This window comes from Malurus melanocephalus, unplaced genomic scaffold (genome assembly GCF_030028575.1).
Source record: "Malurus melanocephalus ecotype Western Australia unplaced genomic scaffold, MMel_1.1 scaffold_62, whole genome shotgun sequence".
Taxonomy (NCBI): Eukaryota; Metazoa; Chordata; class Aves; order Passeriformes; family Maluridae; genus Malurus; species Malurus melanocephalus.
In genome coordinates, this window is record NW_026623294.1 from 446,454 (window position 1) to 469,712 (window position 23,259).

Below are 23,259 nucleotides of genomic sequence, written 5' to 3' on the forward strand. Positions count from 1 at the left end.
TTACAATAAACCACACCAAATGCATGGATTCTTGGAAAATTTGTAATGTTGTTTCATAYGAATTTTCTCATATGTGAAAATATGGGAAATACATGTGAAGCAARCAAAGTAGACAATTTAGAATTGTAGTAAATTTACATCTAGTAGAGAAATACACAAAACACAGTTCTAGTTCAGGCAACAAGGGAGTCTGTTGGATGTTTAGCATGGAAAAGAATTTTATATTTCGTGAGAGTTGAAGCACGGTGGTAGGCACAAACGAAGATTCCCTGCTATTGGCACACACTCCTTCTTGTTCCCTGAAACCCCATGGAATAGTGAACTGTAGTCAATCACTTTTGTGTGCTGTTTATACTGAAAAAATTATAGAAAGGCATTTTTCAAAGAATTTCAGATAATGGTGGTGTCAGGGAGGTGTGTGCTCTTTAGAGGGTAGTGCTTGTTCAGAGTTGACAGTTTGGGGTCTGCGCTTTGAACGTGAATTAAATCCTTAGTGTTTTTAATCATTCTCCCCTCTGTTTTCATTTACCCACAGAGTAATTGCCTTCCTCGAAGCTATTGTGTGCATAAAGTTTGGACAAGATCTTTTTTCCAAAACACAAATACTGTATGTTGTGTTTTGGCTTCTCTGTGTGGTAAGTGAGATTTCTCATRTGAAACATAAAGCATGACAAAAGCATTGAAAGCATCTAAATAGCTTCCTCTCTGRAACATTGGCAGCAGAGGATCATTGTGGACGAATGCTGGTAAAGAGCTTTGTGCATGTCCTAGGAAAAGCAAATCTTAGATTGCTTAGAACTCACTTTTAAGGGATTAGAATAACTTTTTTTTCTTATTGGTTGACATAGCAGATTACTGGTGCTTAACAATGAAACAAACACTAGTTATAGAGTGCTTTATCTTTATGAGAAATGATGTCAGTTTGATTGAGCYTAGCTTTGGTGGGGCTTGCTGTAATGCCTGCTGGAAATGAGCAGGAGTTAATGGATGGTGTTAATAAGCAATGCGTGTAGTGCCACACTGAAGTCTTACAACTACATAAACAGCCCTGATTTATCAAGCAAGTCATTCTCACTAAGCCTRTAACTTTCTTTACTTCAGTGTGATTACTGCAAATGCAGCATGAAATGCCCATTTTATAACAGTAAGTGGACGTTTCTCTTGCCAGACGTGTAACTCTGATACCAAACACATTTTTCATGGTCAGTGAAAAATAAGGCATTTATAATGGGCTGACAGATAAATACTTCTGCCTTCTAATTGGGAACAAAAATTGAACAGGTGATGGGGAATTGGAATTTATTGTTCTCTTATTTAGCATGATGTTTTTGTTCCTGAAACTTCAGAGGAGAAAAGTAYTGAATTGCTTGTTGGGTCAGAGTACCATAAAACCAAACATGTAACCTAGCCTGAAAGACAGGGCAGGGAGAAGAATTTGGTTTTCTCCCGGGCTGGTTGTTCCTGTTAATATACTGACAAGTGCCTACCTAGTGCCTTTGTATAATGACTGTAATGTGGACAGAAATCCTGCTGGCAGTGTTTCTTGTGGGTCATCTGTATGTATTTTCCTGTTCCCATTGAGAATTGTTCTTCATACCCCATGCTGGTAGAATCTGTGTGTACCTTGAAGTTGATGCATGAGTCTTAGTCATCCTGACAAAAGATGTGGGGAGAAACGGAGCATGAAAGTCTAAATGTGACATCTCCAGGGACTCTGAGACCTTGAATCAGCTAGGAATTGAGAAAAAGTTATACATATTTTTTTGTTTGTTCTCTTTCTTTCCTCTCTTGTTTAGGCCTTTACGACTTTCCTGTGTTTATATGGTATGGTTTGGTACGCAGAGTACTATGGCCACCGTGAAAAGGTACTTATATAAAAGAAGCTTGGTTTTGTTTTATTCCAGAGTCAAAACTGCAARGCTCCTAGATACTGGAATTCTTTACCAGAGCTAGCATAAATGGGGATAAGGGGGGGATGGTCCAGAGTGTAACTGAAGTCAATAGAAGGAACTCTGAATTCAGCAGGCCTTGGACAGATCCCAAATTACACTGTGGTTTCTAAAGAACGCTGTCCTCTTAGTTACTCAAAATGAGGCTGTAATTTTAGCAAAGCATTCAAGGGTGAATGGTTAGCTAATGTTCCCATTGTACAGGTGGAATGCTAGGGGAATATTAAGAATACTGAGTTACACAACAGATCACATGGCAAGTGGTGAGTTCTTATTGTATCATTTATGTGGTGCCTTCTAACTAGGAAGGGAAAAGTCCCAAGTACTGTCTGAATGTTTTATGAGGACTTCTACCACAGTTTGTTTACAAGTCCAATTGCAAATGGAAGGAGTGCTGATATCAAGAGCCACCAACATCCCAGTGATACGTGTCCTTGTTTTTGCAGACCTTATCAGAAAGTGAAGACAGTCCATACAGTCCAGATGCTTCCTGGCTTCATTCTAAATTCAGCAGAGGTATTGGCACTTTTGTAGCTGTATTCTTGAAACGGTATCATTAAGGCTCAGCATGAGAAAATGAGGCTTGAGAAACTTACCTAACAAACAGCTGGACTTGTTTTAACATCCCTGCAGGAGCAATGCRGATAAATCATCTGCAATTTTGCTTTACTGCCTTTTTAAATTCCAATTCTTGGAAATGTATTTTTCTCAATGTATCAACTGATTTTTTTTTTCTGCTGTTACTCCAGGCCATTATTGTTCATAAATGGACAGGTTTTCTCTCTTCTCTCTGAACATTGCATGTTTGATTTGAAACATATGAATGCGAACTGTACTTTTACTTCTGCTTTTTTAAGAAATAGTCAGCAATGTGACCTGGAAATCACGTTCTTACTGACACTTGCCTTTTCAGTGCAGTGCTGATGGTCATAAGCAGCTTTCTCTGCACTAAGCAAAARCAGCTTCTATCTGACTTCTTTTCCCTGAAGAAGACTGACTAGCAGTTAGTCATCTGCCTCCTCCACTGGTTTTTTGGTGTGGTCTTGCAGATTGGACAAATATCAAGATTCACACCTGGAAGTTATCTTTCAGAGCTTGTGTTTGTATAATTAAARGCACTACTTATCTATCATGTGCTTGAAAAGCACCTATAACAGATGATCTTTATGTTTCATACATGATTTTTCTGGATGTTTATTCTCAGTTTAGTAAATTTGTGGACTTCTATATTTTGGAGAGAAATTATTTGCACTCAGAATGTTTCTTCCATTTATGCATGCTGGAGAAATCTGGCAAACCCCTTTCTCTGTAACTTCCTCTTATTTCATTGATTACAAACTTCAGCTTCTTTCAAATTTTGGTCGTGATTCTTGTTTTAGTCCCTACTTTTTCCTTTTTTTCTCAGAATCAAGCATGTTCTGTTGTATGACAGACTYGAATCTAGAAGTGTGTTCTTATAAGACCTTGCTTTCATAGTTCTTAATTTCCAACAGTAGTGCCTGCTGCTAAGAAAAATGTGGAGGTCTAATTATTGCTGTGATTTAAAATGGAAGATGTTTCACCATTATACTCTGCCATAGCAAACTTCTTATTTTTTTGTGGTAGGGAAGAATTTTGCAGGAGTCTTAAGAATTGCTTAAAAAAATAGGCCACTAGATGGAGTACCAGTATCAACCTGAAATAATCCATATGAAAAACACKGTAGCTCTAAAAAGCATTACTGTCTTTCATATAGGAGCTTGACAATGTTAACTATATAAATATGTATATGTATTAAATAAAAATTTATTTCTCAGCAGGTGGTGACAATAGTCCACCAAAACCTTCAGTCAATAGTGAAAGCCATTCATCTAGAAGGAGGAATCGRCACTCCAAATCAAAAGTATCAAATGGAATTGGCAAGAAATAAGAATGATATCTAAAGGCATCCTACAGTGTGACCAGAAGTGACAAAGATCATCAGACCCGGCTCTGAATTACCAAGTGGAAGATCAGTTCTTAAATTAAAGTTTTAAAAGGGAAGTATTGAAGAAAACGATGATGAAGATGGAGCCACCAATGTAGTGCARATCATTGCCTGATGACACTTGCCATTCACTGATATAAATCTATTTTTTTCCAGCATGTGACACCGTAAGCTCATGAAGGGTATACTGGAAAAAAATGTAGTTTTGTCATAGCAGGTACACCCTGTTTTGTGTTTAGGTGTTGCAAGTTTATTTTTACTATCATAGTTGAGGACTTAAGYCCAAGGGTTAGTAAGCTGATAGTCAGTTGCCATAGTTGATTGGATTTTTTTTGTTTGGTTTGGTTTACTGTGTTAATTGTTTTCTAAAAGAGTATGCAACCCTTTGACTGAAAGCAACTCTGCCCTTCATTCTCAGTCTCACAACAGAACTTTTCCATACAACTGTTACTAAGTATTTAAAAAATTCACATTGCTTGCTTTTATTTAAAGGCTCTTTAGGCCTTGTGTCAGGGTTTTACTGGGAAGGAAATGCATTCAGGTTTGTTGTAAAGGATATCAAATTGCTCTTCAAACACAAGAGGTTTTTTTGTTCTACATTGTCCTCTTACTTGATTCATACACATTCAATTTTGTTCTACATTGTCTTCCTGCTTGATTCATACCCATTCAATTTTTTTAAGTTTTTAAAATACATATCTAAAAATCTGCTTCATAGTAGAGGGCTTTGTGTCCGGTCCTCAGAGACAGAGGTCACATTATTTCATTGTTTTTCCTCCTCTATTGTAATATGTTTTGCATTTTCAAATGTAAATATGTCTTTTTTTTCTGTGCCACATTGTGTACAATGTTTCTTCCTACTTTCTTCTATTTGCTTCCATCCCAGCTGGATGCAGAAATCCTATTGTCTTCAGACTGATATCAGAAACTGCTTTGAAGGCTCAGATGCCCTACTGAGCTTGGTGATAAGGCAGCTTTTCACTGAAGCTGAGTTGCTTACTATTTCCATAAACARAATTATTTGTGAAGCCTTGCTGTAATCTTTGGTGTCTGAGAGGCAGCACGATGTCACTGTGATATACCCCATTGCTTCAGTGTTTCCTTTCGTGCTTCAGATACTCAACAGCAAAGTCACTTTTTCTTGCGGTTTTTTTTTTTTTTTGAGAGGGGTGATTTACTTCTTGTGTGGGTGTTCCTTTGTGTTTTTTTAATGTATTAATTGTGACATCTAGCAAAGTGGATAATTCTCCAGCAGTGAATGTAATGATTAAGTCAAGAGGTAAGCAATCATGAGCAATCAGTTTCTGTATTAAGTTATCAAAATGTTTTAGTGCCAATTAAATTTTGGGATTCAAGGCATTCAGAGGGGAGATAGCTTAAACAAGGATAAGTAATACCCATTAGTTACTTAGTCTTTATGAGAAAATGGGATTTTTTTTTCTTTGACTTATGTTACTGTGATTTGCCACAGGCTAAGTACTAAAGAAAAAAATGCAGCAGAGACTTTATACAAGTGTATTATACTGTAAATAGAAGAAAGTATCCTGTGTAATCCATCAATTCCTATGTGCCACAGATTATCAGTGTTTTCAATGCACTTAAGTGTTGCTGCTGAGCTCCTCAGAGGCCTTTAATTTCCTACCCTGCTTTTCAATCAAACATGGAATGTGCAACTTGGAAAGTAATGTAGTAGAAGCTGCTGTATCATTGCTGCAGTGACATTTAATGTTACATGAAAAAAACTGTTAGGAAGATTTTCAGACTCTCCTACAACTACTTGGTTTTCATTCATACTATYGCAATTCCATGTACTGCCTTTGTTTTTGTAATGTACTACATATTGATGAATGTATTTGTAGATTTCTTTGGATACTGAGAATTGTTACTTTTTTATTTCCTTGGTTAAAAACTCAGTCTGTGTAAGACTGAAAAATGGCATTGTAAATTTTCTATTGATTCAATACCAAAGCAAGAGATTTGAAGTCTAATGGTTTAAGTATTTTAAGTACTGTGTTTTTCAAAGGTGAGAGCCTATTTTRTATTTGCTAGGGATATGCACACCAACTATGTATACAAAGCTTACATGTGTAAACAGATGCTGAAGTACACCATCTACCTGCCTGTGGGGACAAGCACACATTTTGTAAATGCAGACCTGGTGCTCACATTGCTGAACTGCACCCTAAAAATATTAGAAAGAGAAATATTGAAGTGTCACCTTATTGGAATCTGACGTCTCTRTGTTATTACAACAGCTTGGCCTTGAAGAAATGTTGTTTGACAACACCTTTAAATTATTTCCAATTAAGTCTTTTTACTTTAAATTTATGTGTTCGGTTGGTTTTTTTTTGGTTGTGTGGTGTTTGGTTTTAGGGGCAGGGTTGGGAGGCTGTTGGTTTCAGGGGAGGGTTTGTTGTTTGTTTTGGGGCTTTGTTTGGGTTTTTTGGGATTTTTTCTTGTTTTACTTTAAAAGAGAGATGGCTATGGAGAGGAGAAACTTAAGTAAATTATTCAAGTGCTTCTTGAAAAATAACACTTTGTCTCTTCTATCAGTAGTTCTGGCTGAAATTCACATGTTTTCTCACAAGTTTTCCACTGACTGACAACTGTATTTTCAGCCCATCATTTTGGATGTGAGCTTTGCMCTGGAAGGCATTGGAAAGATGCTTTTGATCACTGCTGTAAAATGAGTGATCTGGATTTTATCAATTACTGTGCTGTTGCTGGATTCTGTATGTGTGTAACACCTGCACTGACAAATCACTGCGCTGTTTAGCAACAAGMATCCATGTGTGAGTTCTGCAGCTTGAACAGTGTTTTGTGACAGTCATGGATGTGCTGKCCTGTTTTTAACTACTTGGTCTGTCACAGCCTCTCATTCCTACTTTCCTGCTTCTGATGTTCTTTCCTTTCTCTGACCTCTAATGATCTCCCCTGCTGCGATGGGGAGATTGGAATTGGCCCTCCAGAGGCTGTCCATCAATGTCAGTCATTGAAGGGAGGCTAATTCAGGGCAGCGTGGTGTAAGCAGAGGGTAGTGGCAAGAACTTTAAGTAATAGATTAAATAAAAATGGAGGTATACAATGAACCAGAGCTCATGTTGAGTACTGAATTCCCATMTTAAAGTTGCTGCATATATTATACACTACATCTAATTAAATATTTGGAGCATGGTTTCAGCCAATTCTTTTGTTACTCTTCTGTGAAGATCATCACAAGATGTTCCAGCTGTTAAAACTTTTTTTTTTTTACTTTGTTATCACAAGAAGACACAGATCTTACCACTTATTTAATAGTTTTGGAATAGAATTGCTCTGTATTGATTGCAAAGTATTGCATTTTGCAATAATTGAGTAAATCAACCCATGTCACCAGTATGTGTGTTTGTCTGTACCTGTAAGGCATAGGAGATGATTACATACTGCCTTTAGAAACTATTATGTTTTATTCTAAGTAAATGAATTTTGACAAATGYAGTGGTTCCTGAGCAGCCTACAGTGCACGCTAAGATTTTGCTGGAATTTATGATTTTGGAGCAGCAGATCTGATAATATAAACAGTTACATTATCTCTTCTGAAGTTTTTCTAGTGTACAGAATAAGTTCTTGTGTTAATGGTTCGTTTTGGATTTTATTTACTATTGTATGGGAGAGCTGAGTTGCAAGATGGTCTCATGAACAGACCTTCAGAGTAGAAACGAGGCCTCCTGTACAGGGACTGTAGGACAGGCTGTGGGCATGTAAACAATCAGATTAAAGGTGCCACCGAGTGCTAGAGACTTTGCTTTGGCTTCCACTGCTGATAGTCCCCACAACAGCAGTGTCCAGTTTTGTTATACCTAAAACTGTTGTGAGCTGTCGAATGCTCTTAGAGCCAGAAGTGTAGTTTGTAAAGCAGCATGGCTTTCCTTTTCTTCCGCAGTTCCTTCTCTGCACAGACATKGAATACTGAGACTTTCTGACTTGGTGGGAAGGGCTTTTCATCAACATGAGTTATCTTTTTGAATACAGATTTAAGAGAGGCCATAAATTCTGAGGTTGTAGTAAAGTTAAGAAGAACCAGGACTTAAGTTTGTTCATAGTCTGGGAAGAACAAGCGTTGAGTTTGTAAACATCTTCTGAGGGGTAGGAAGATACCTGATTAAACAATTTATAAGAGACTCCTATCTCAGAATACTGCTTACCGCATTAGARAATGGGGGTACCTTTTCATTCTCCATTAAAGCATTAAAAATACTGGCAAAAACTTGGAACAGTGGAAGAAACTTGGTTTAAGAAACAGCATTTGAAAAATGTACTCCTTTGTAAGCATGGAGCTCTACTACACTTGAAGTATCAATCTTTATTTTATGTCTTGGTAGCTGAGTGTGGAGCTTAATCAGTGGTGGCTGATGGGCCAAGTGGCTTCCTTAGTTCTCAGTCATGCAGTGGCTCAGCTTGCACACTGCTGAGGTCATATATTTGGCACAGACTGAAAGTTGGAACCAAAAGTTGGTATTGTGATTGAAACACATGTTGGTGTGMCTACTTTGGTGTCTTAGTGCTCACATTCACCTACATCCTGTTAACACATGCATAGACCTAACATGCAGTACTTTTCTGAGCCACCTATTCTTTCTTGTATATACTGCAGCACTCTTAAGAAATACACAATTAGGTTTAACCAGAGGTTCCTAAGCTGATTTTGAGCYTTGTATGCTCAAAATCCCTCCTGCAGTACTCTAGCTCCCTCTCTCTGCAGGTGTGATCTGCCTTCTTGTCTGTCTACAACTACGGTTTYGTTCTCTGGAGCCATTATGCTGGCAAATTAAAAGTGCTGTTTCCTAGTTGAGGGGCAAAGACCCTCCCCACATTACTCATTTTGCTTTTGTATAGCTGGTCACGAATTGGGCACATACATATTACTCAAAGAAAGTAGGACTAGAAAACCACAAGCTCTTCATACAGTGGGCTGAAAAGCACAAGGACAGCCAGACTCCTGACATATGCCCAGCAGGGTACACCGTCTGTTATCTTTGTGCCTGCTCACTCATCTGTCAGGGCTGTGGCTGCAGGTGCACCTCAGGTGCCTTCCCCTGTGCTGGTCTCGTGTGTACGAGCCCTCCCTGAAGCCAGCTSATAGGCTCTGCTACTTCCAGCTTTTTTTTTTACATTTTGGCTTTCAGGCTTGCTCACTTTTTGTATTGTACCAGTCAAGCCAATAACCTACCCATGTGTGAGAGGTCTGCATAAACCATGAGGCTGGTCTAGGAACCCAGCCTGGGTCTGGAGAATGTACTTTTGTTTGTTTGTTTCTGGAGGATTCTAGACCTGYTGTTGCTGTTGGCAACACACAGTTTGCTATCCATCTGAGGAACATCACAAAGAGCAGATCTTACACAAGTCTTCTGCTGTATGTTTGTCACTTGTCTGGACAGCTACTCAGCAAAATTTATCAAGTTCCTTCATATCTAAAGAGGAGTCCAAGTCATGATTATCTGAAAGGACCGTGGAAATCTGRGGTATCAATTTTTATTTACAGCGCCTTCCTATGTCTTTAATTTGGACTGTATCTTCTGTTTCCATCATCTCTCAGTGAAAGACCAGAATTGGTCTCTCATGCTTGGATTTTGTTTCTCTCATAAAGGAGCAATCACCCTCAGCAGTCTAAATTTTATTATGATACGACCAAGTGAGTTTTTGCTTCAATGCAGAAAAAAAAGCAAGTGTGGGAAAGAATGTAAATTATAAACATTGAATTCCTATAATCAGCAACAATGTAAGTGCCAGACTATACTAAGGATACACATGGGTTCAATTTTCATCATTTTTTGAGGATCTCAGTTTTCAAATGATCATGAAATAACTGGATGGCTTATTTAATGTTTTTAGAGTAGGGGAATTTACAGCAGCAACATTCCTATGGCTGTGATCCAAAGTRTGTTCTACAACTGCTGTGCCCTCCAGTTCAGTATTTTAGTGGTTCTTGCTCAAAAAACAAAAGCATGAAATACTTGTGTGTGTTTCTATATGTACATATAAATCTACCAGATGAACTTTCTCATAAAAATGCTGAGATCTTGGTTCAGTACAGTGTCTGTGACAATGACTACAGAAAGTCTGAACATTTGGAAGCATCCAAGTCTGTTTGTACCCYTGGAAGCATCAGGAGGGGTAGACATTAGTCTCAGTTGTAACCCCTAGGTGATGCTGTAACACAGACACACAGAGAATGTGACCTGGATTTTCAAAAGTTGCTTCTAATTTTGGGCTACTGGCTTWAGCCACCATGGCTCGATTTTAAAGATTTCATAACTCCCGTTGACTTTAATTACAAGTGCTGTGTGCACAGGCCTGCAAAGTGCCTGTGTTGTCAAACTTGCTACARAATAACCAAAGCAAAATAAAATCAAATTAGTAGCTTTGAGAAGACTTTTAATTAACATGTTAAATGATASCTCTAGTCTTTGGAGAGCAAGAGTGAGAGACTTCTATTCTGGTTTCCACCATACACAGACTACCAATTTCTTGTCTGGGTACCTTCCCTGTTTGAAGGGAGTACTACTTTTTCCAGAGGATCTTTGGGATGAAGCTTGGGCTGTGTTCTTCTGGCTTTCCTTCTATTCCCACTGGCCTTTTTGTAGGGCACTGGGTGGGACAGGGTGACTGCTCTTTGAAAACATGGTTTGGTTTTTGCTCCCAGGAACTCAGCTGAACCAGGGCCCGATCTCCTGTTGCTGCCCATTCCCTTGAGTTTGTGGCTGTAGCCATGAAGTTGTGAATTTATCTCCTTGCTCAGATRAGCCTGTCCCTCGTCCCCACCAATCTCTTTTGGGACAGGGAAGCCACTGGGTGCAGATGGTTCTTGCTTCGTGTGTTTATGAGACTTTTGGATGGCTATAATATATATCAGTAAGCATTCAGAACTTCRTATCAATCTGCAAAGAATTCCTGTTTTTCCATTTTTGCCATTTTTTCTAAAGATTTGGAAAATCCTTCTGGTCACAAACCTCGACAAGGCYCAACTTGTACCAATTACTACAACTTCTACCTGAGTTAATGCTGAGATAGCTATTGAAGAGAAAATAATTTTACTTTCATATGGTCAGCTGAAAGAAGGAATTGCAGTCCTCATTCCTTGCAGAAGGAAACAATGTCCTTGCTCTTCTCGATCTGGTTCATGGCACTAATATGAGCAAGTTCTCATTGGTTTTGTTGTAGCCTGCTTCAGTTTGTTYAGCCTGACTTAATGGAGAGGGGAAAGAATAGAGTGAAAAATATTGCTAAGAGAGATATATTTCCATTAATCAAATAAGCAACCTGAAAGAAAACTAAGACCTTTTGTTATATTAGCTGAGACATTTAGGGTTGTGTTTTTTCTTATTTATGTGTTGTAAGTGATGCAAAACGATGCTTATAACTTTAAAAATATTATTATTTCAGCCCTTTTGCTGACTTTGCCATATTTGGCTTCCAAATCCTCATCTCTGCATTCCATTTGCCCACATTTAAAATGCATCTGGAATAGCAGGACAGAGGTTGGGGTGGAGAAACCAGATAGAGCTGAATTGCAATTTCCTGGTGACATGTTCTCTAAACATCCTGAAATATCTCTCAGGGTGAAATGTTCCACTCAGTGACTTCAGGTTTCGGCAGCACACACTGTTCATTCAGTCCCAGTGCTTCTCACAGGGATGGTAACATGATTACCAGTAATGATCTTTCATGCTGTGGAGTTTTTTTTTCTCGTACCACTTCCATGTTGAAGAAATTTCTTTGAAACAATGCATAGGACATTGCAAACTTGCTGGGGGAAGTGGCCAGTAAGTTCACGTTAAAGAATAGAAATGGGGACAAAGGGTAAGTCACTTGTCTGCATTTCCTCGGGAAGCTGAAGACAAAGAGAAGAGTAAAATCCCAGACCTTTGGTTTCCATGCTGTTACCTGAAAATTACCATGGGACTTCCTAAAAAAGAGCTTCTGTGTTAAATCCAAGAATGTTATCCACATTTCTTAGACCTTAAAAAGGAAAATATAATGCAAGATGGAACAGGAGCAAGGTGATAGCCCCCTCCATTCTTATATTCTGATCTTCATTTAATTTTGTTTCACTAGCTTACTGGAATTTACCTACCTCTCCCAGTAAGCTTTTACCACTAATACCTTGGCTATTAATGTGAAAACAGTGTTTGCTAAAGATGGATGAACACACATATGGCAAAGTAGAAGATCTTGCATACAGACTGGGAGAACTTATTGACAGTAGCCCTGTGGAGGAGGACTTGGGGGTTCTGGTGGATGAAAAACTGGACATGACCCAGCAATGTTTGCTCACAGCCCAGAAAGCCAGTTGTGTCCTGGGCTGCATCAAAAGTAACATGGCTAGCTGGGCAAGGGAGGGGATTCTGCGCCTCTGCTCTGCTGTGGTGAAACCCCACCTGGACTGCTGCATGCAGTTCTGGGGTCCTAAGTGCAAGAAAGACATGGACATGTTAGAGTGGGTCCACAGGAGGGTCACAAAGGTGATCAGAGGGATGAGGCATCTCTTATGAAAACAGGCTTSAGAGAGCTGGAGTTGTTCAGTCTGGAGGAGAAAAGGCTTCAGGGAGAACTTACTGCAGTTTTCCAGTACCTGAAAGCAGCCTATGAAAAGAGGGAGAGCAACTTTTTATATGGAAAGATAGTGATAGGACAAGGGGGATTCATTTTAAACTAAGAGTTTAKGTTTAGATTAGATATTAGACAGAAATTCTTTACTGTGAGGGTGGTGAGGCACTRGYRCAGGGTGCCCAGAGAAGSTGTGGATGCCCCATGCCTRGAAGTGYTCAAGGCCAGGCTGGATGGGGCCCTGAGCAACCTGGTCTAGTGCAAGGGATCCCTGTCCACAGCMAGGGGGTTGGAATTGGGTATTCTTTAAGGTCCCTTCCAAYCCAAGCCCTTCTGTGCTTCTATGATCTTTGGATCTCCAAATTATGCCAAAGAACCACGGTATTTCGAGCAACTGCTGACTCAGAAATACATTGCTATGGGTCCATTGGAGTACCAAACACTGAAACATCAATTTTCTCTCTTAAGACTTTGATGTCTTTGGAGTCCAAAGATGGGATGAGGTAGGAGTCTGACTGCCACGGTTTTTTCCTTGGATGGACAACTCCAGAGAAACCTGTTTGCTGTGGTTTTGTGTGCCTGGGCAAGGATTGCCTTTCTTCATGAAGAAACTGTAATTTGTAGAAGTGGATGATTTGGTAAAGCCCTGCCATTAACACCAGGACCTCAAGGCCCTCATTGTAATTTCTGAGTGAGCTGATCTTAGCATCAGGCTGTTTTCCCTGTTTTGCTACAGCAAGAATTAAGGAGATGATGATTTAAGTGTCTTTAAGTGTCTTACAAGTACCAGTTTAAAAAGTTTAAATTTCTACGTTTTAAGTACTGTTCTTTAACCAGTCCAGACCCTGGTGTTTGCTTCCATCAGCCATGCTCTTCTACCTTGACACATCAGAAATCTTTCATTAAGGATGAATTACTTTTTGAACCTGTTAAGAGGATAACAGCCCTTTTAAAGTGCAAACAAACAGGAAGTAAAGACMAATTACTTTTTGAACTTGTTAAGAGGGTAACAGCCTTTTTAAAGTGCAAAGAAACAGGAAGTAAAATGCAGCCTTTATTTCTGAGCTGGGTTCCAGCTCATCTCTATCCTTACAYCTAATGTGGTCCCACAAGGCTTCAGCTTCCAGCAAGTGACAGAAGTGTCCTGGTGACAATCTGGATCAGCCTCTGTACTGCTTCCCTAACAATTGCTTTTCACTCCTCTCCCTCAGCAGCCATATCTCTCTCTCTCATGCAGCAGCCAGCCTCTCCTTGCAGCAGGAGGGGATGCTTGGATTCATCTCCACTTAAGAAAAAGGACTGAAGAGCCTTAATTAGGTGCAGAGTCCCCACAGGCTTCCTTGCTAATGRAGAATATTCCATAGGCACCTTCAAAGAGCAGGGGAGGTTGCAGATGGTTTAATCATCCTCTGGAGCAGCAGGTGACCTCTGAAGGAGCCTCCACTGGTGGTAGCAGGCGTGTAGCTACAGCAGCCTTCACATTGCATCACCTCCTGCAYGCACCCAAATTACCAGGGATGAGTCCAGGCCCGCGCTCCTGCGGTTCCCCTGATTTGAGACATCCATCCTTTTCCCCACTGGTCCTCACAGCATGACCSTGTTCTCCAAATGCAGAAACACTGCACTGCAGCAATGGATAATTCCATCTGATGGGATGAGAATTATGCACCACCCCTCTTCCTGATGGTGTGCTTTTAGGATGCTGCTGATACTCTGAGCCATTACAGCTTAGAAAAAGGAAACTAAGGGTTCCATGCTGGACTGACATTCGCCTGCTTTCTCACAGGACCTGCTAAATTTGAGGCTGTATTCCCACTAGTGAGATATGCAATGGCAATGGCAAAAGATAAGAAACAAACMTTTCTTTCTTTCTGCTTTCAGCTCTCCCAAACTGTAACTCATCTTCTGCAGCTTCCTTCAGCTGTTAGAAGAGGGTTAAACAACCTCACCAGGAAGCAGAGAACTTTATCATAGCTAAAGAGGATTAATGCATGCATAATCCCCTTACAAAGCCACCTGCCTTCCAATTCTGCTGTGTAAAAATAAAAAAAGGATTGGATCAATGTTACTTTTCTTACATCTAATTCAAGAACAATARAGCACATTAAGTAATTAAAATGTTCACCTGTAAGGTGCTTAAAAGCAAGGCTGCTGGCAGATATATAATTAGCTCCAGCTAGCAGCTTGCTTGTTTACTTCCATTAATTTACCTAGAGTGAGGTCTTTGGTCTTGCAGCTTTATTTAGAAAACATTTTATTATTGCGTAAAGTAGTGCAGTGGATAGGCAGGGGCCAAAGATGGAAAAACAAAAATTACTGACTCAACACACAGGCTAATATAGGATATTTCAGATCCTCCTTGTTAKGCCGTCTTCAGTTACTGGCAATTTATCTTTTGTCAGAACTACAGTTTTTAAATWGGTTGGGTAAAATCACCCCAAATGTTACTAATTTTCTTGTGTTGTCTTTCTTCTGCAGAGGGCCCAGTCTGCTCTGCCYGTCTCTGCATATGACATGCCAAGCAGTGGGCTTTAAAATTTCTCTAAAGGAAGGATGACTTAGGAAGATTCAGAGCTGTGCATTCCCAGACCATGAGAGCATTCTGAAAACAAGGAACATTCTGAAATCAGGACTACTGTGTGTACCATTTTCATGGATGCATGTGAAGGGCTGAAGAGCAGGATTTTTGCCTGGTTTCCTATGCCACCTCTGCCAGATCCCTGACTGCTCAAAGCCAGGAGCTGTGGGTTAACAGACCATGGCAGGACAGACGGATGGAAAGAGAGAGAATGGCAGGCTGCAGTTAACAGTTCCCTTGCCATAGGCATCACTTCCCCTGGGACAGGACTAGCCATTTTGCATGATTTTTATAAAAAAAAAAAAAAAAAAAAAAAAAAGTCTTCAAAAAATCTGGCAGTACCAGCAAAACAAACCTTGGGAATGATTTGCAGTTATTTATTGTTTGTGAGGAGGGGTGACTCTGTAGATGAGCCCACAAACGGTTATTGTTTGTGATCTGAGTAAGACATATGGGAGGCTGGAAGAAAATGACTGACACCAGGGAGGAGGGGGAAATATTATTATACTGATGTTATGYGAGCACTGTAGAGGAAGTGAGTCTTTAAAGTGTGAAACCTCCAGCACAGAAAAAGATAAGCAGCGCCTGCAGAAATCAGCTTGTGGGATCTGTTCCTCTTGCTAAGCTGCCTTTGAAGATTGGGGGCCTGATTTGCTTTCAGTACCCCCGGGGAAGTTTTCCCTCCTTTCTTGTCTTGCCATTGATCTGAGCTACACTCCCTGATCTGTGGGTGTCTGTACTCCTGTGGCAGRCTGTGATAAAGCCCAGTGGTTTTTTGAAAAATATAAATGATTGAACYTCACCTCCCTGTAGGTCTCGAGTTCAGCGGCCACAGGAGATTGAGGCTGTCAGCAGATGAACCCTTCATGGCTTCTGCTTTCTTAGTGAAGTGTTGGTTTCATGGCTCCTGACAAGTGCATCTCGATATAAAAATCATGTGTGCAAGTTGACTCTTCTCCCTCCCATTTTCTTTTTCCCATGGAAAACTTCTCTTTGCTCTCCTGTATTTACTCTTTTGCTTAGGGATCAAGGACTAAACACATGCAAGCCAGCTCCCCTGCTGAGTCCAGGGTTCCACCTTCCCTCTCGGGACTGTGTGTACTTTAAGAAACTGTTTGATGTTCAAGTGGCCTTGGACAGACTAAAAATCTGGATGCTCCTCAATCACAGAATCACAGAATCTTCTAAGCTGGAAGGGACCCACAAGGATCATCAAGTCCRACTCCTGGGTAAATCATAGCCTGTTTCAGCCTTTCCAGCTCTCAGCAAGCCGATGTGGACAGCTGCTGGTCTAGGACAAGGCCACCGAGGCTGGGGGAGTTTTACCAAAGGTGGATCCATCCATCCCTCCATCCATCCATCCATCCATGCATGCATGCATCCATCCCTCCATCCATCCGTGAGTGCATCCATCCATCCATCCATCCATCCATCCATCCATCCATCCATCCATCCATCCATCCATCCATCCATCCATCCATCCATCCATCCATCCATCCATCCATGTGAATTCTAAGGCCAAGTTACTCAGGTGACCTATCTACACCCACAATTTACTAGTTTTGATTCAAAGGGTGAACTAGAAAATGTACTGTCCTTATGATGTTCTCTTTTAAACCTGTTTCTCACTGGGRAGGGGGGGAAGTTGCTTGATGCAAGTTGCCATTTGGCCCCTGTGACATTTGACTGATTTCACCACTCAATATCTCCAGCAACATCAGAGCCACTAGCTCAACAAGGATGAGTGCATCAGCTCTGCCAGCCTGCACAGCAGCCACACAAACACCTTTTCCTTGTAGAGCAGCTRCTGCCACCCTGAGCGGGCCCAGCCAGAGCAGAGGAGAGAGCCATGCCTGGAAAGCCTGGGATCTCCTGTCCTGCACTGCTCTGGAGCCTGCACACCACCAGCACTGCAGGGTAACACAGCCCTGCTGCTGCTCCTGCTCTCAGCTGGCAGCCAGGCACACCTACAAAGCCTTGAAATTCAACTCAGGCAGCATGCACGGGGGTGGAAAGAGGATGAATCCCAGATATATTGTTTCCTCCTTCTTTGCTATCCCAGAATCTTTCCTCTGGCAGCCTGTGTTTGACTGGTAGTGAGTCCACATCAGCTAATCACAGTGTGYCCTGACTTTCCCCAGCTGTTCCTCGACAAATGGTGAAGAAAGTTGTGGAGCTGGAACCTTATCAAAGAGACCTCTGGGCTTCCCCACGAGGCCGTGGAGGCAGCGAGTGGCACGTTCAGCCACTGACACAAGCAGACATGTCCTCTCCAGCCTGGCACACACAGCTCCACACCAGCAATGGGGAGTTCTAGCAGGGAGCCCCAAACTGGGCTTGCGTTCCTCTCCAGGCCTGATGGGAGCCTGCAGGAGTAAAACAGGGTCTTGTTGAGCAAGCAGCAAAGCCAGCTATCTCAAGGATGGGCAGAAGTGCTGTGGGTGCTAAGAGCAGGCCAAGAGGACACCAGCTCCATCAGAAATGCCTGTGGGAACAGCTGGGTCAGAGTAGGAGCTTGAAGCCACATCTCCAGATGAGAAAAAACCCTGAGAGATTGACTTAGAAATGAGACAAAAGGTAGCAATTGTGTTTGCCTCGCCCTCTGACTTCACCCTTCCTGTTTCAGACGGGTCACTCTGACCTCATTTTCAGACAATTTTTTCAGATTCCATAGAACCGTGATGAAGTCTGGATAAGTAAGAGCACAGAGGGCTTTCCTGGTAGGTTTGCAAATGTATTTGAGCTGGGATTTAATAAGGTGGAAAAAATCTTCAAATGTATTTCTTTCCCCTGGTCCTGGAGTATGGTGTTTCCTGTACAAATCTTTCTGGCTGCTGGCAGGTTGCAATGGTGTGACCAGAAGGGCAAGTAGAGGAGTGCATGGGGCTATGGCTGCAGAAATCTGATGTGGGGGTTTCCATTTAAGCTAAATCTCTTCCTCCCCAGCAGGGTTAAAGTTAACTCAGCTGTGCAAACTAATTTATATTCAGCTGCATGTGGCTATAAATGGTACTTTTTGTTCCTGACAAATATGAATATAGTATTTGCTCTGAAAATTCACCATTTCTCATGAAAAATCTTTCCCTTGCCATTTGTCTCCAAGATGTTGAATTTTACTTGGCAGATGGACAGTGCAGGAGGGTGGCCAGGATGCGTGGGAAAGAGTGAGTGCCTGGGATATGGGGCATCCTCTTTTCTTCTGAACTCTTGTGCAAGTTTTACTCATTTAATATGGTAAAATGCAAAAAGAAAGTGTTCTTCCAAACTGGAGGRCAAAGGGAAGACACCCTCCACTGAGAGGGTGGGCAAAATAGTGGTTGATACAGTCCCTGAGAGAAAACTTGTTTCATGTTATTTTCTAACTTGGAGATTGGATTTAAATAAGGGAGCTGTCAAGACTCAGAGCTGTTATTCAAAGGCGTAGTGTATTTTTTCAGCTGCCCTTTCTGTACTGCTGGGTCTTTACTCTGGATGTCATGGYCTGGCACACAGACTTTCCTAACTAACCAGAAGAAAGCACCCACATTCACTCAGCTGGTGGCTGTTACCAAAGAATCCATCATGACCAGTATGTCATAGGGCTCACCTAATTTTTGATAGCATTAGGAGAGCCATATCAAACACATTTCCCAATTACCCAGGCAGTTTTGCTACTGCATAACAAAGCTAGTTGAATTGTTTCAGTCTGGAAGTTACTTAGTGAAGTGTTTTCCAAAGATTTGAAAATTTAGTTTTTAAAAGCTTTCCACTCTCAAAATCAGCAAGCTCTGGCACCCTCAGTTTTCCTGGAATTATCATCTCTATCCTGTAAAAACTATAACATTATTTACWTAACGTCAGTCAGACAAACCCATCTAAGAAATTTCTGCATGAGCTCAGGAAATAATGGAAAAACTCTCCACATTAATATTTKATGCTGTTCCGTCAGAAAATACATRTATGTAGGGCTGTGTGTATATATATGTGAACAAATGTGTATSATTTCCCTTGCTCTGTGGTGCTGGGAAAATACTGAAGAAAAATTATTAGATAATATTATGCTGTTGGCCACAGAGCTGTTGCTCTCGGCACAGAAGAGCTGACTTTACAWTCTGCCTGTTCCCAAACCCATCACATCAACCACAGGCACAGCACTGAGGAGCACAGGAGAAATGGAAAAGCTATTCAAGAAGCTGGCASTTGACAACGGGATCTTGAAAAATTATTTCCTTGGACTCAACTAAATTTCTTCTTTCCTCTTTCCAGACAGGGCTCTGCTAGGAGACAGCTTGGTTCTCTGTGGTTGAACCAGCTGTTGAAATCCCAGCCAGCCCCTGAGTGAGTGAAAAACTAATCAGAAGCTGCCTTCAGCAAGTTTTGCTCTCCCAAGCTCCGCTGTCTCGCTCAGGCGGAGTGCTGCCATCACCAAATCTACAGGCATCTTATTCCTGCTTGGCTCCTGAGCAGGTGCCTCTGCCTCCTGGCCCCCTGCTACACCCTGGCTGCCAGCCCCCCTGCCACTCCCTGTCCCCTCATTCGGTCCCCTCATGTCACCTACAGCAGTGAAAATTTCCTTATGCTCTCATGGCTTGCACAGTGGATTTCTGCCGGCACAGCACTGTTGATCTAGGAGCAGGGGTACTTGCAGCCTTGACAAAAAGCACATCTTTGACCAAGACACCAAGGGGCCAGGACACAGAGCCACCTGCTCCAGGCTTTGGTTTGATGATGGGCYGTGCATGGCCTGGGCAAAGAGGTGAGGGTGCTCAGAGCAGCAGAGCTTACTGAAGGCAGTTTCTGATGAGTTCACAGCTCAGTCAGGAGTTGGCTGGGATTTCAACAGTAGGTTACAAAAGCTATTCAGAAGACCTCAATTCTGTCCACTCCTTCACCYTAGTGTTAAGTGCATCTGTGCACCTTGAAAACCAGAGCCAGCCCTGGATTCAAAGACTGAGGCAGAATTCAAGCTCTGGAAGTTCTCATTACGGTCATTATTTTCTGGCAATCCCATTCCCACGTTCTCACCTTTAACCAAATGGAGGATGCTCCAAGGCAGCAGTACAACAATGTTCTCTATGCCATTGCTTGCAAGAAGCCATCTGGATTAACAGGGGCTGCTGTTTCCCTGCGTGGGTACCCACCCTTGTTCAGGTGTGGGTGTCCCCACCACGGCTGGACAGGGCACTGCCAGGCCACCCCATCTCTTCCAGCTGCACAGAGCCAAGCTGAAGCTTGTCCTACCATGTGGTTCTACTGCTGCTCGTGTGGAAACTGCAGAGATGCTAAGGCTGGACACGTGGTTTTAGCAGTTTGAACAGAAGCCTGGCTGGGGCTTGCACTGAAATCCTGGCCCTGATGTAGCACCAGACATGAGGACACCTGTGCCTGGTGTACCTGGGCTCCTCCTGCTGCAGAGGTGGCCCCAGCTGGAGCTCTCCAGTGGTCCTTCTCTCTCGTGTGTGCTGCAAACTCTTCTCTGATGATTAGATAAGAGGAATTGCCCATTGACTTTCATTTCAGTTGTGCGTGACTGGATCAAAGGATGTATGCTCTCTTTGCTTCAATTACCCATTTTGGTCTAATGTAGTCCAGATGGCTATTTAATCTCAGCCTTTATATTTATTCATGGCCTTTCTATTTAACTTTCCTAAAACAAATACTCACTCGTAGGCATATATTAATTCAGGGAAAAGAACTGCCTCAATCAATATGTTGAGGTTAAGTTTCTTTACCACGATAGGTCCTATGTACATAATTTCTATTTTTATTACCCCACTTCTAGCCTCAGATATATGAGCAGTTTCTTTAAAGTGTTTACTTTGGATTTTTTCCAAATTTACACAAATTACATCTTCTCTGATTATTAGATTTACAATATGCAGATATTCTTTTATTGACCTTTTAGTTAAACCCTTCAGCAAACTTTGGCTGAATATTAATAAATTTATAAAAATACCAAGGAGCCCAAATGTTTGCCAACATGATATTGCACCATCTCTGGCCACAGCATGCCTGTCCAGCAGGGGATAAAATTTGCTGATGAATTTATGTGTGATCTTGCGMCTGATGTGTGAACACAAAGAGAGGAAAAGCTTGAGAGACAACAAGACAAAAAGTTTTCAGTTTGCATTTACATTGTCTTTTAAACTGGATCTGCAGGTTGAGTGTTGAGAGTTGGCTCAGAGGCTGCTGGTGGAGAGCCGAAGGCAGTGCCTGGCAGGAGGTGTCCAAGGAGGGGCAATGCCTGGCTCTGGGCTCTGAAGAAGGGAGGGGACATGGGAAGCCACAGTTTAATCCGTCTGGTATTTGATTTGGGCTTTTAGTCCTTTGGTCTGGATAACAGGATTGTGATTCCTTTTGGTACACTTACAATAAGAACATGTGAAACTCAGCTGCAGCCAGGCGACAGACTTTCATTTTGGGTAATCTGATTTTAGCTTTGGTGATTAGCTGCCCCATTGTCAATGGCCAAGTCTAATTGTCATTGTAGTTTCTCTTCTGGAGCCAACACGTGTTAATGTCTTACAAGCTGGGTTTTGCTTCACACCCTCTCTTCCTAAGTAAACTCTCCCAAAGCATTTGCAAACAGAGGAGGTGATTTCAGACCTAAGCATCAGGAAAGTGGTAGCAATCACTTGTCAATTTTTCTGTTGCATAAAATGGACACCTTTTAACATTCTGGGTATTTATATTGGCCTGAAAATCTTATATATATTTATATTTATATTTATATTTATATTTATATTTATATTTATATTTATATTTATATTTATATTTATATTTATATTTATATTTATATTTAGCATCTGTAATATAAACATACTTTTCATGACCTAGATTTGACAAAATTTTCCAGAACCAGATTCTTTTTGCAGTACTTTACATTTATATTTTTATGTGTGACTGCTCCAGAAATCAGTGTGAAACTGGGACAAGACAGGTCTCCAAGTTGCATTAAAGATTTTTTTTTTGTTTGTAAAACAGTTTCCTTCAGAGTTTGTTTGATTTAGAACAAAAAAAAAGGATGGCAAAACAATTTATGACAGCTCTTCCCTCCCCTGCCAACCCTGTTAAATCAAAAAGACATTTAGAAATGTAGAGTTCCCCTAAGTACAAATCCTTAGTCCAGGAAGAAAAGGAGACAGCAGAGATATTGTGAAGACACATTTTTGTAATGCCACCTTCCTTTTGGTTGGACTTCTACACCAAATGAAGCTTTAGGTTTAGATCCATAACCCGGCTGCTCTCAGAGAAATTATTGCAATCTTTTCTAAGGCTAAAAGCAGAAATAAAATGTGGTGATGGCTTGGAAAGGCAGATGAAAGACAGCCTCCTCTGCCATGTGTGGAGGGATAGCATTGCTAACACCACATGTATATAAAACAGCAYCCACACAGCTCTGCCTTCGGACTTCCTGCCCATGGAGCCCCAGAGAAAACCCTCAAAAGCCAGTTAAAAAGTCCCTCCCAGTCTATGCTTCAGAGRGAAAACCCCAAAAACCTCCATGAGAGCAACCAAGTGCTTTCCAATGAAATGATCTCAGACTAATCGGAAAAGCAGGAACAGTATGCAATGCCCTCAATGCAGTGGTATTTAGAGTTTGCCTGCACAAATTAAAGTCCACCCATGTGTCAATATTTCTCCAATTTCTGGGCCACTGRTGTGCTTGCTTATCCCCAGCTCTGAGCAGCTCCAGCTGCTGTGGGTGAGCACACCCTGTCTGTGGCTGCTGGGATGGATGAGGCAGGATCTGCTCGGCTGGGTGCCATCTACAGCAGCCTGTGGAAGCTTCTGGGTACCCAACCTGCTCCTACCCCACTGCTGGCCAGTCTGAATGAGGCGCCTTGTTTGTATCCAATGGCATGGGTAAGACAGGTTGGCCTCAGGTGCTTGTCCCTGGGCAATATTTTTCCCTCAGTTGGGACCTGCTCTGCTCATGCCCATCAATTCCCCACCAGGAGCAGCTGCCACTGGCAAGGAACCATAAGTCTTGGGGGCAGCACATGCAGAGATGGTGTAGGAACAACAGGGAAAAGGAGAGAAGATACAGAATATTCAGAGCTTAAGAGAGTCTTTCCAAGGAAGGGTGGGGAGATTGTTTMACTCCAAAGCCACTACTGGCAAAGGTCTCAGTGAAGAGCCTTGGCTAGAGATTCAAACTTCAGCTTGGTTTCGAGTCACTGTGCATACCCTGGGCAGTG

At 41.6% G+C, this 23,259-nt stretch overlaps 1 protein-coding gene across 1 annotated transcript in view; it reads left to right on the forward strand.

Moving 5' to 3' along the window:
- The window catches only part of PTDSS1 (phosphatidylserine synthase 1), a 28,733-nt gene extending 21,434 nt beyond the window's left edge, over positions 1–7,299 (forward strand). The window contains exons 8-11 of the mRNA XM_057366235.1: positions 536–635; positions 1,797–1,865; positions 2,396–2,465; positions 3,749–7,299. Of these exons, the coding sequence (XP_057222218.1) occupies positions 536–635; positions 1,797–1,865; positions 2,396–2,465; positions 3,749–3,858 (349 nt within the window). The 3' untranslated portion in view covers positions 3,859–7,299. The remainder of the gene's footprint in view (positions 1–535; positions 636–1,796; positions 1,866–2,395; positions 2,466–3,748) is intronic.
- Positions 7,300–23,259: the final 15,960 nt, after the last annotated feature.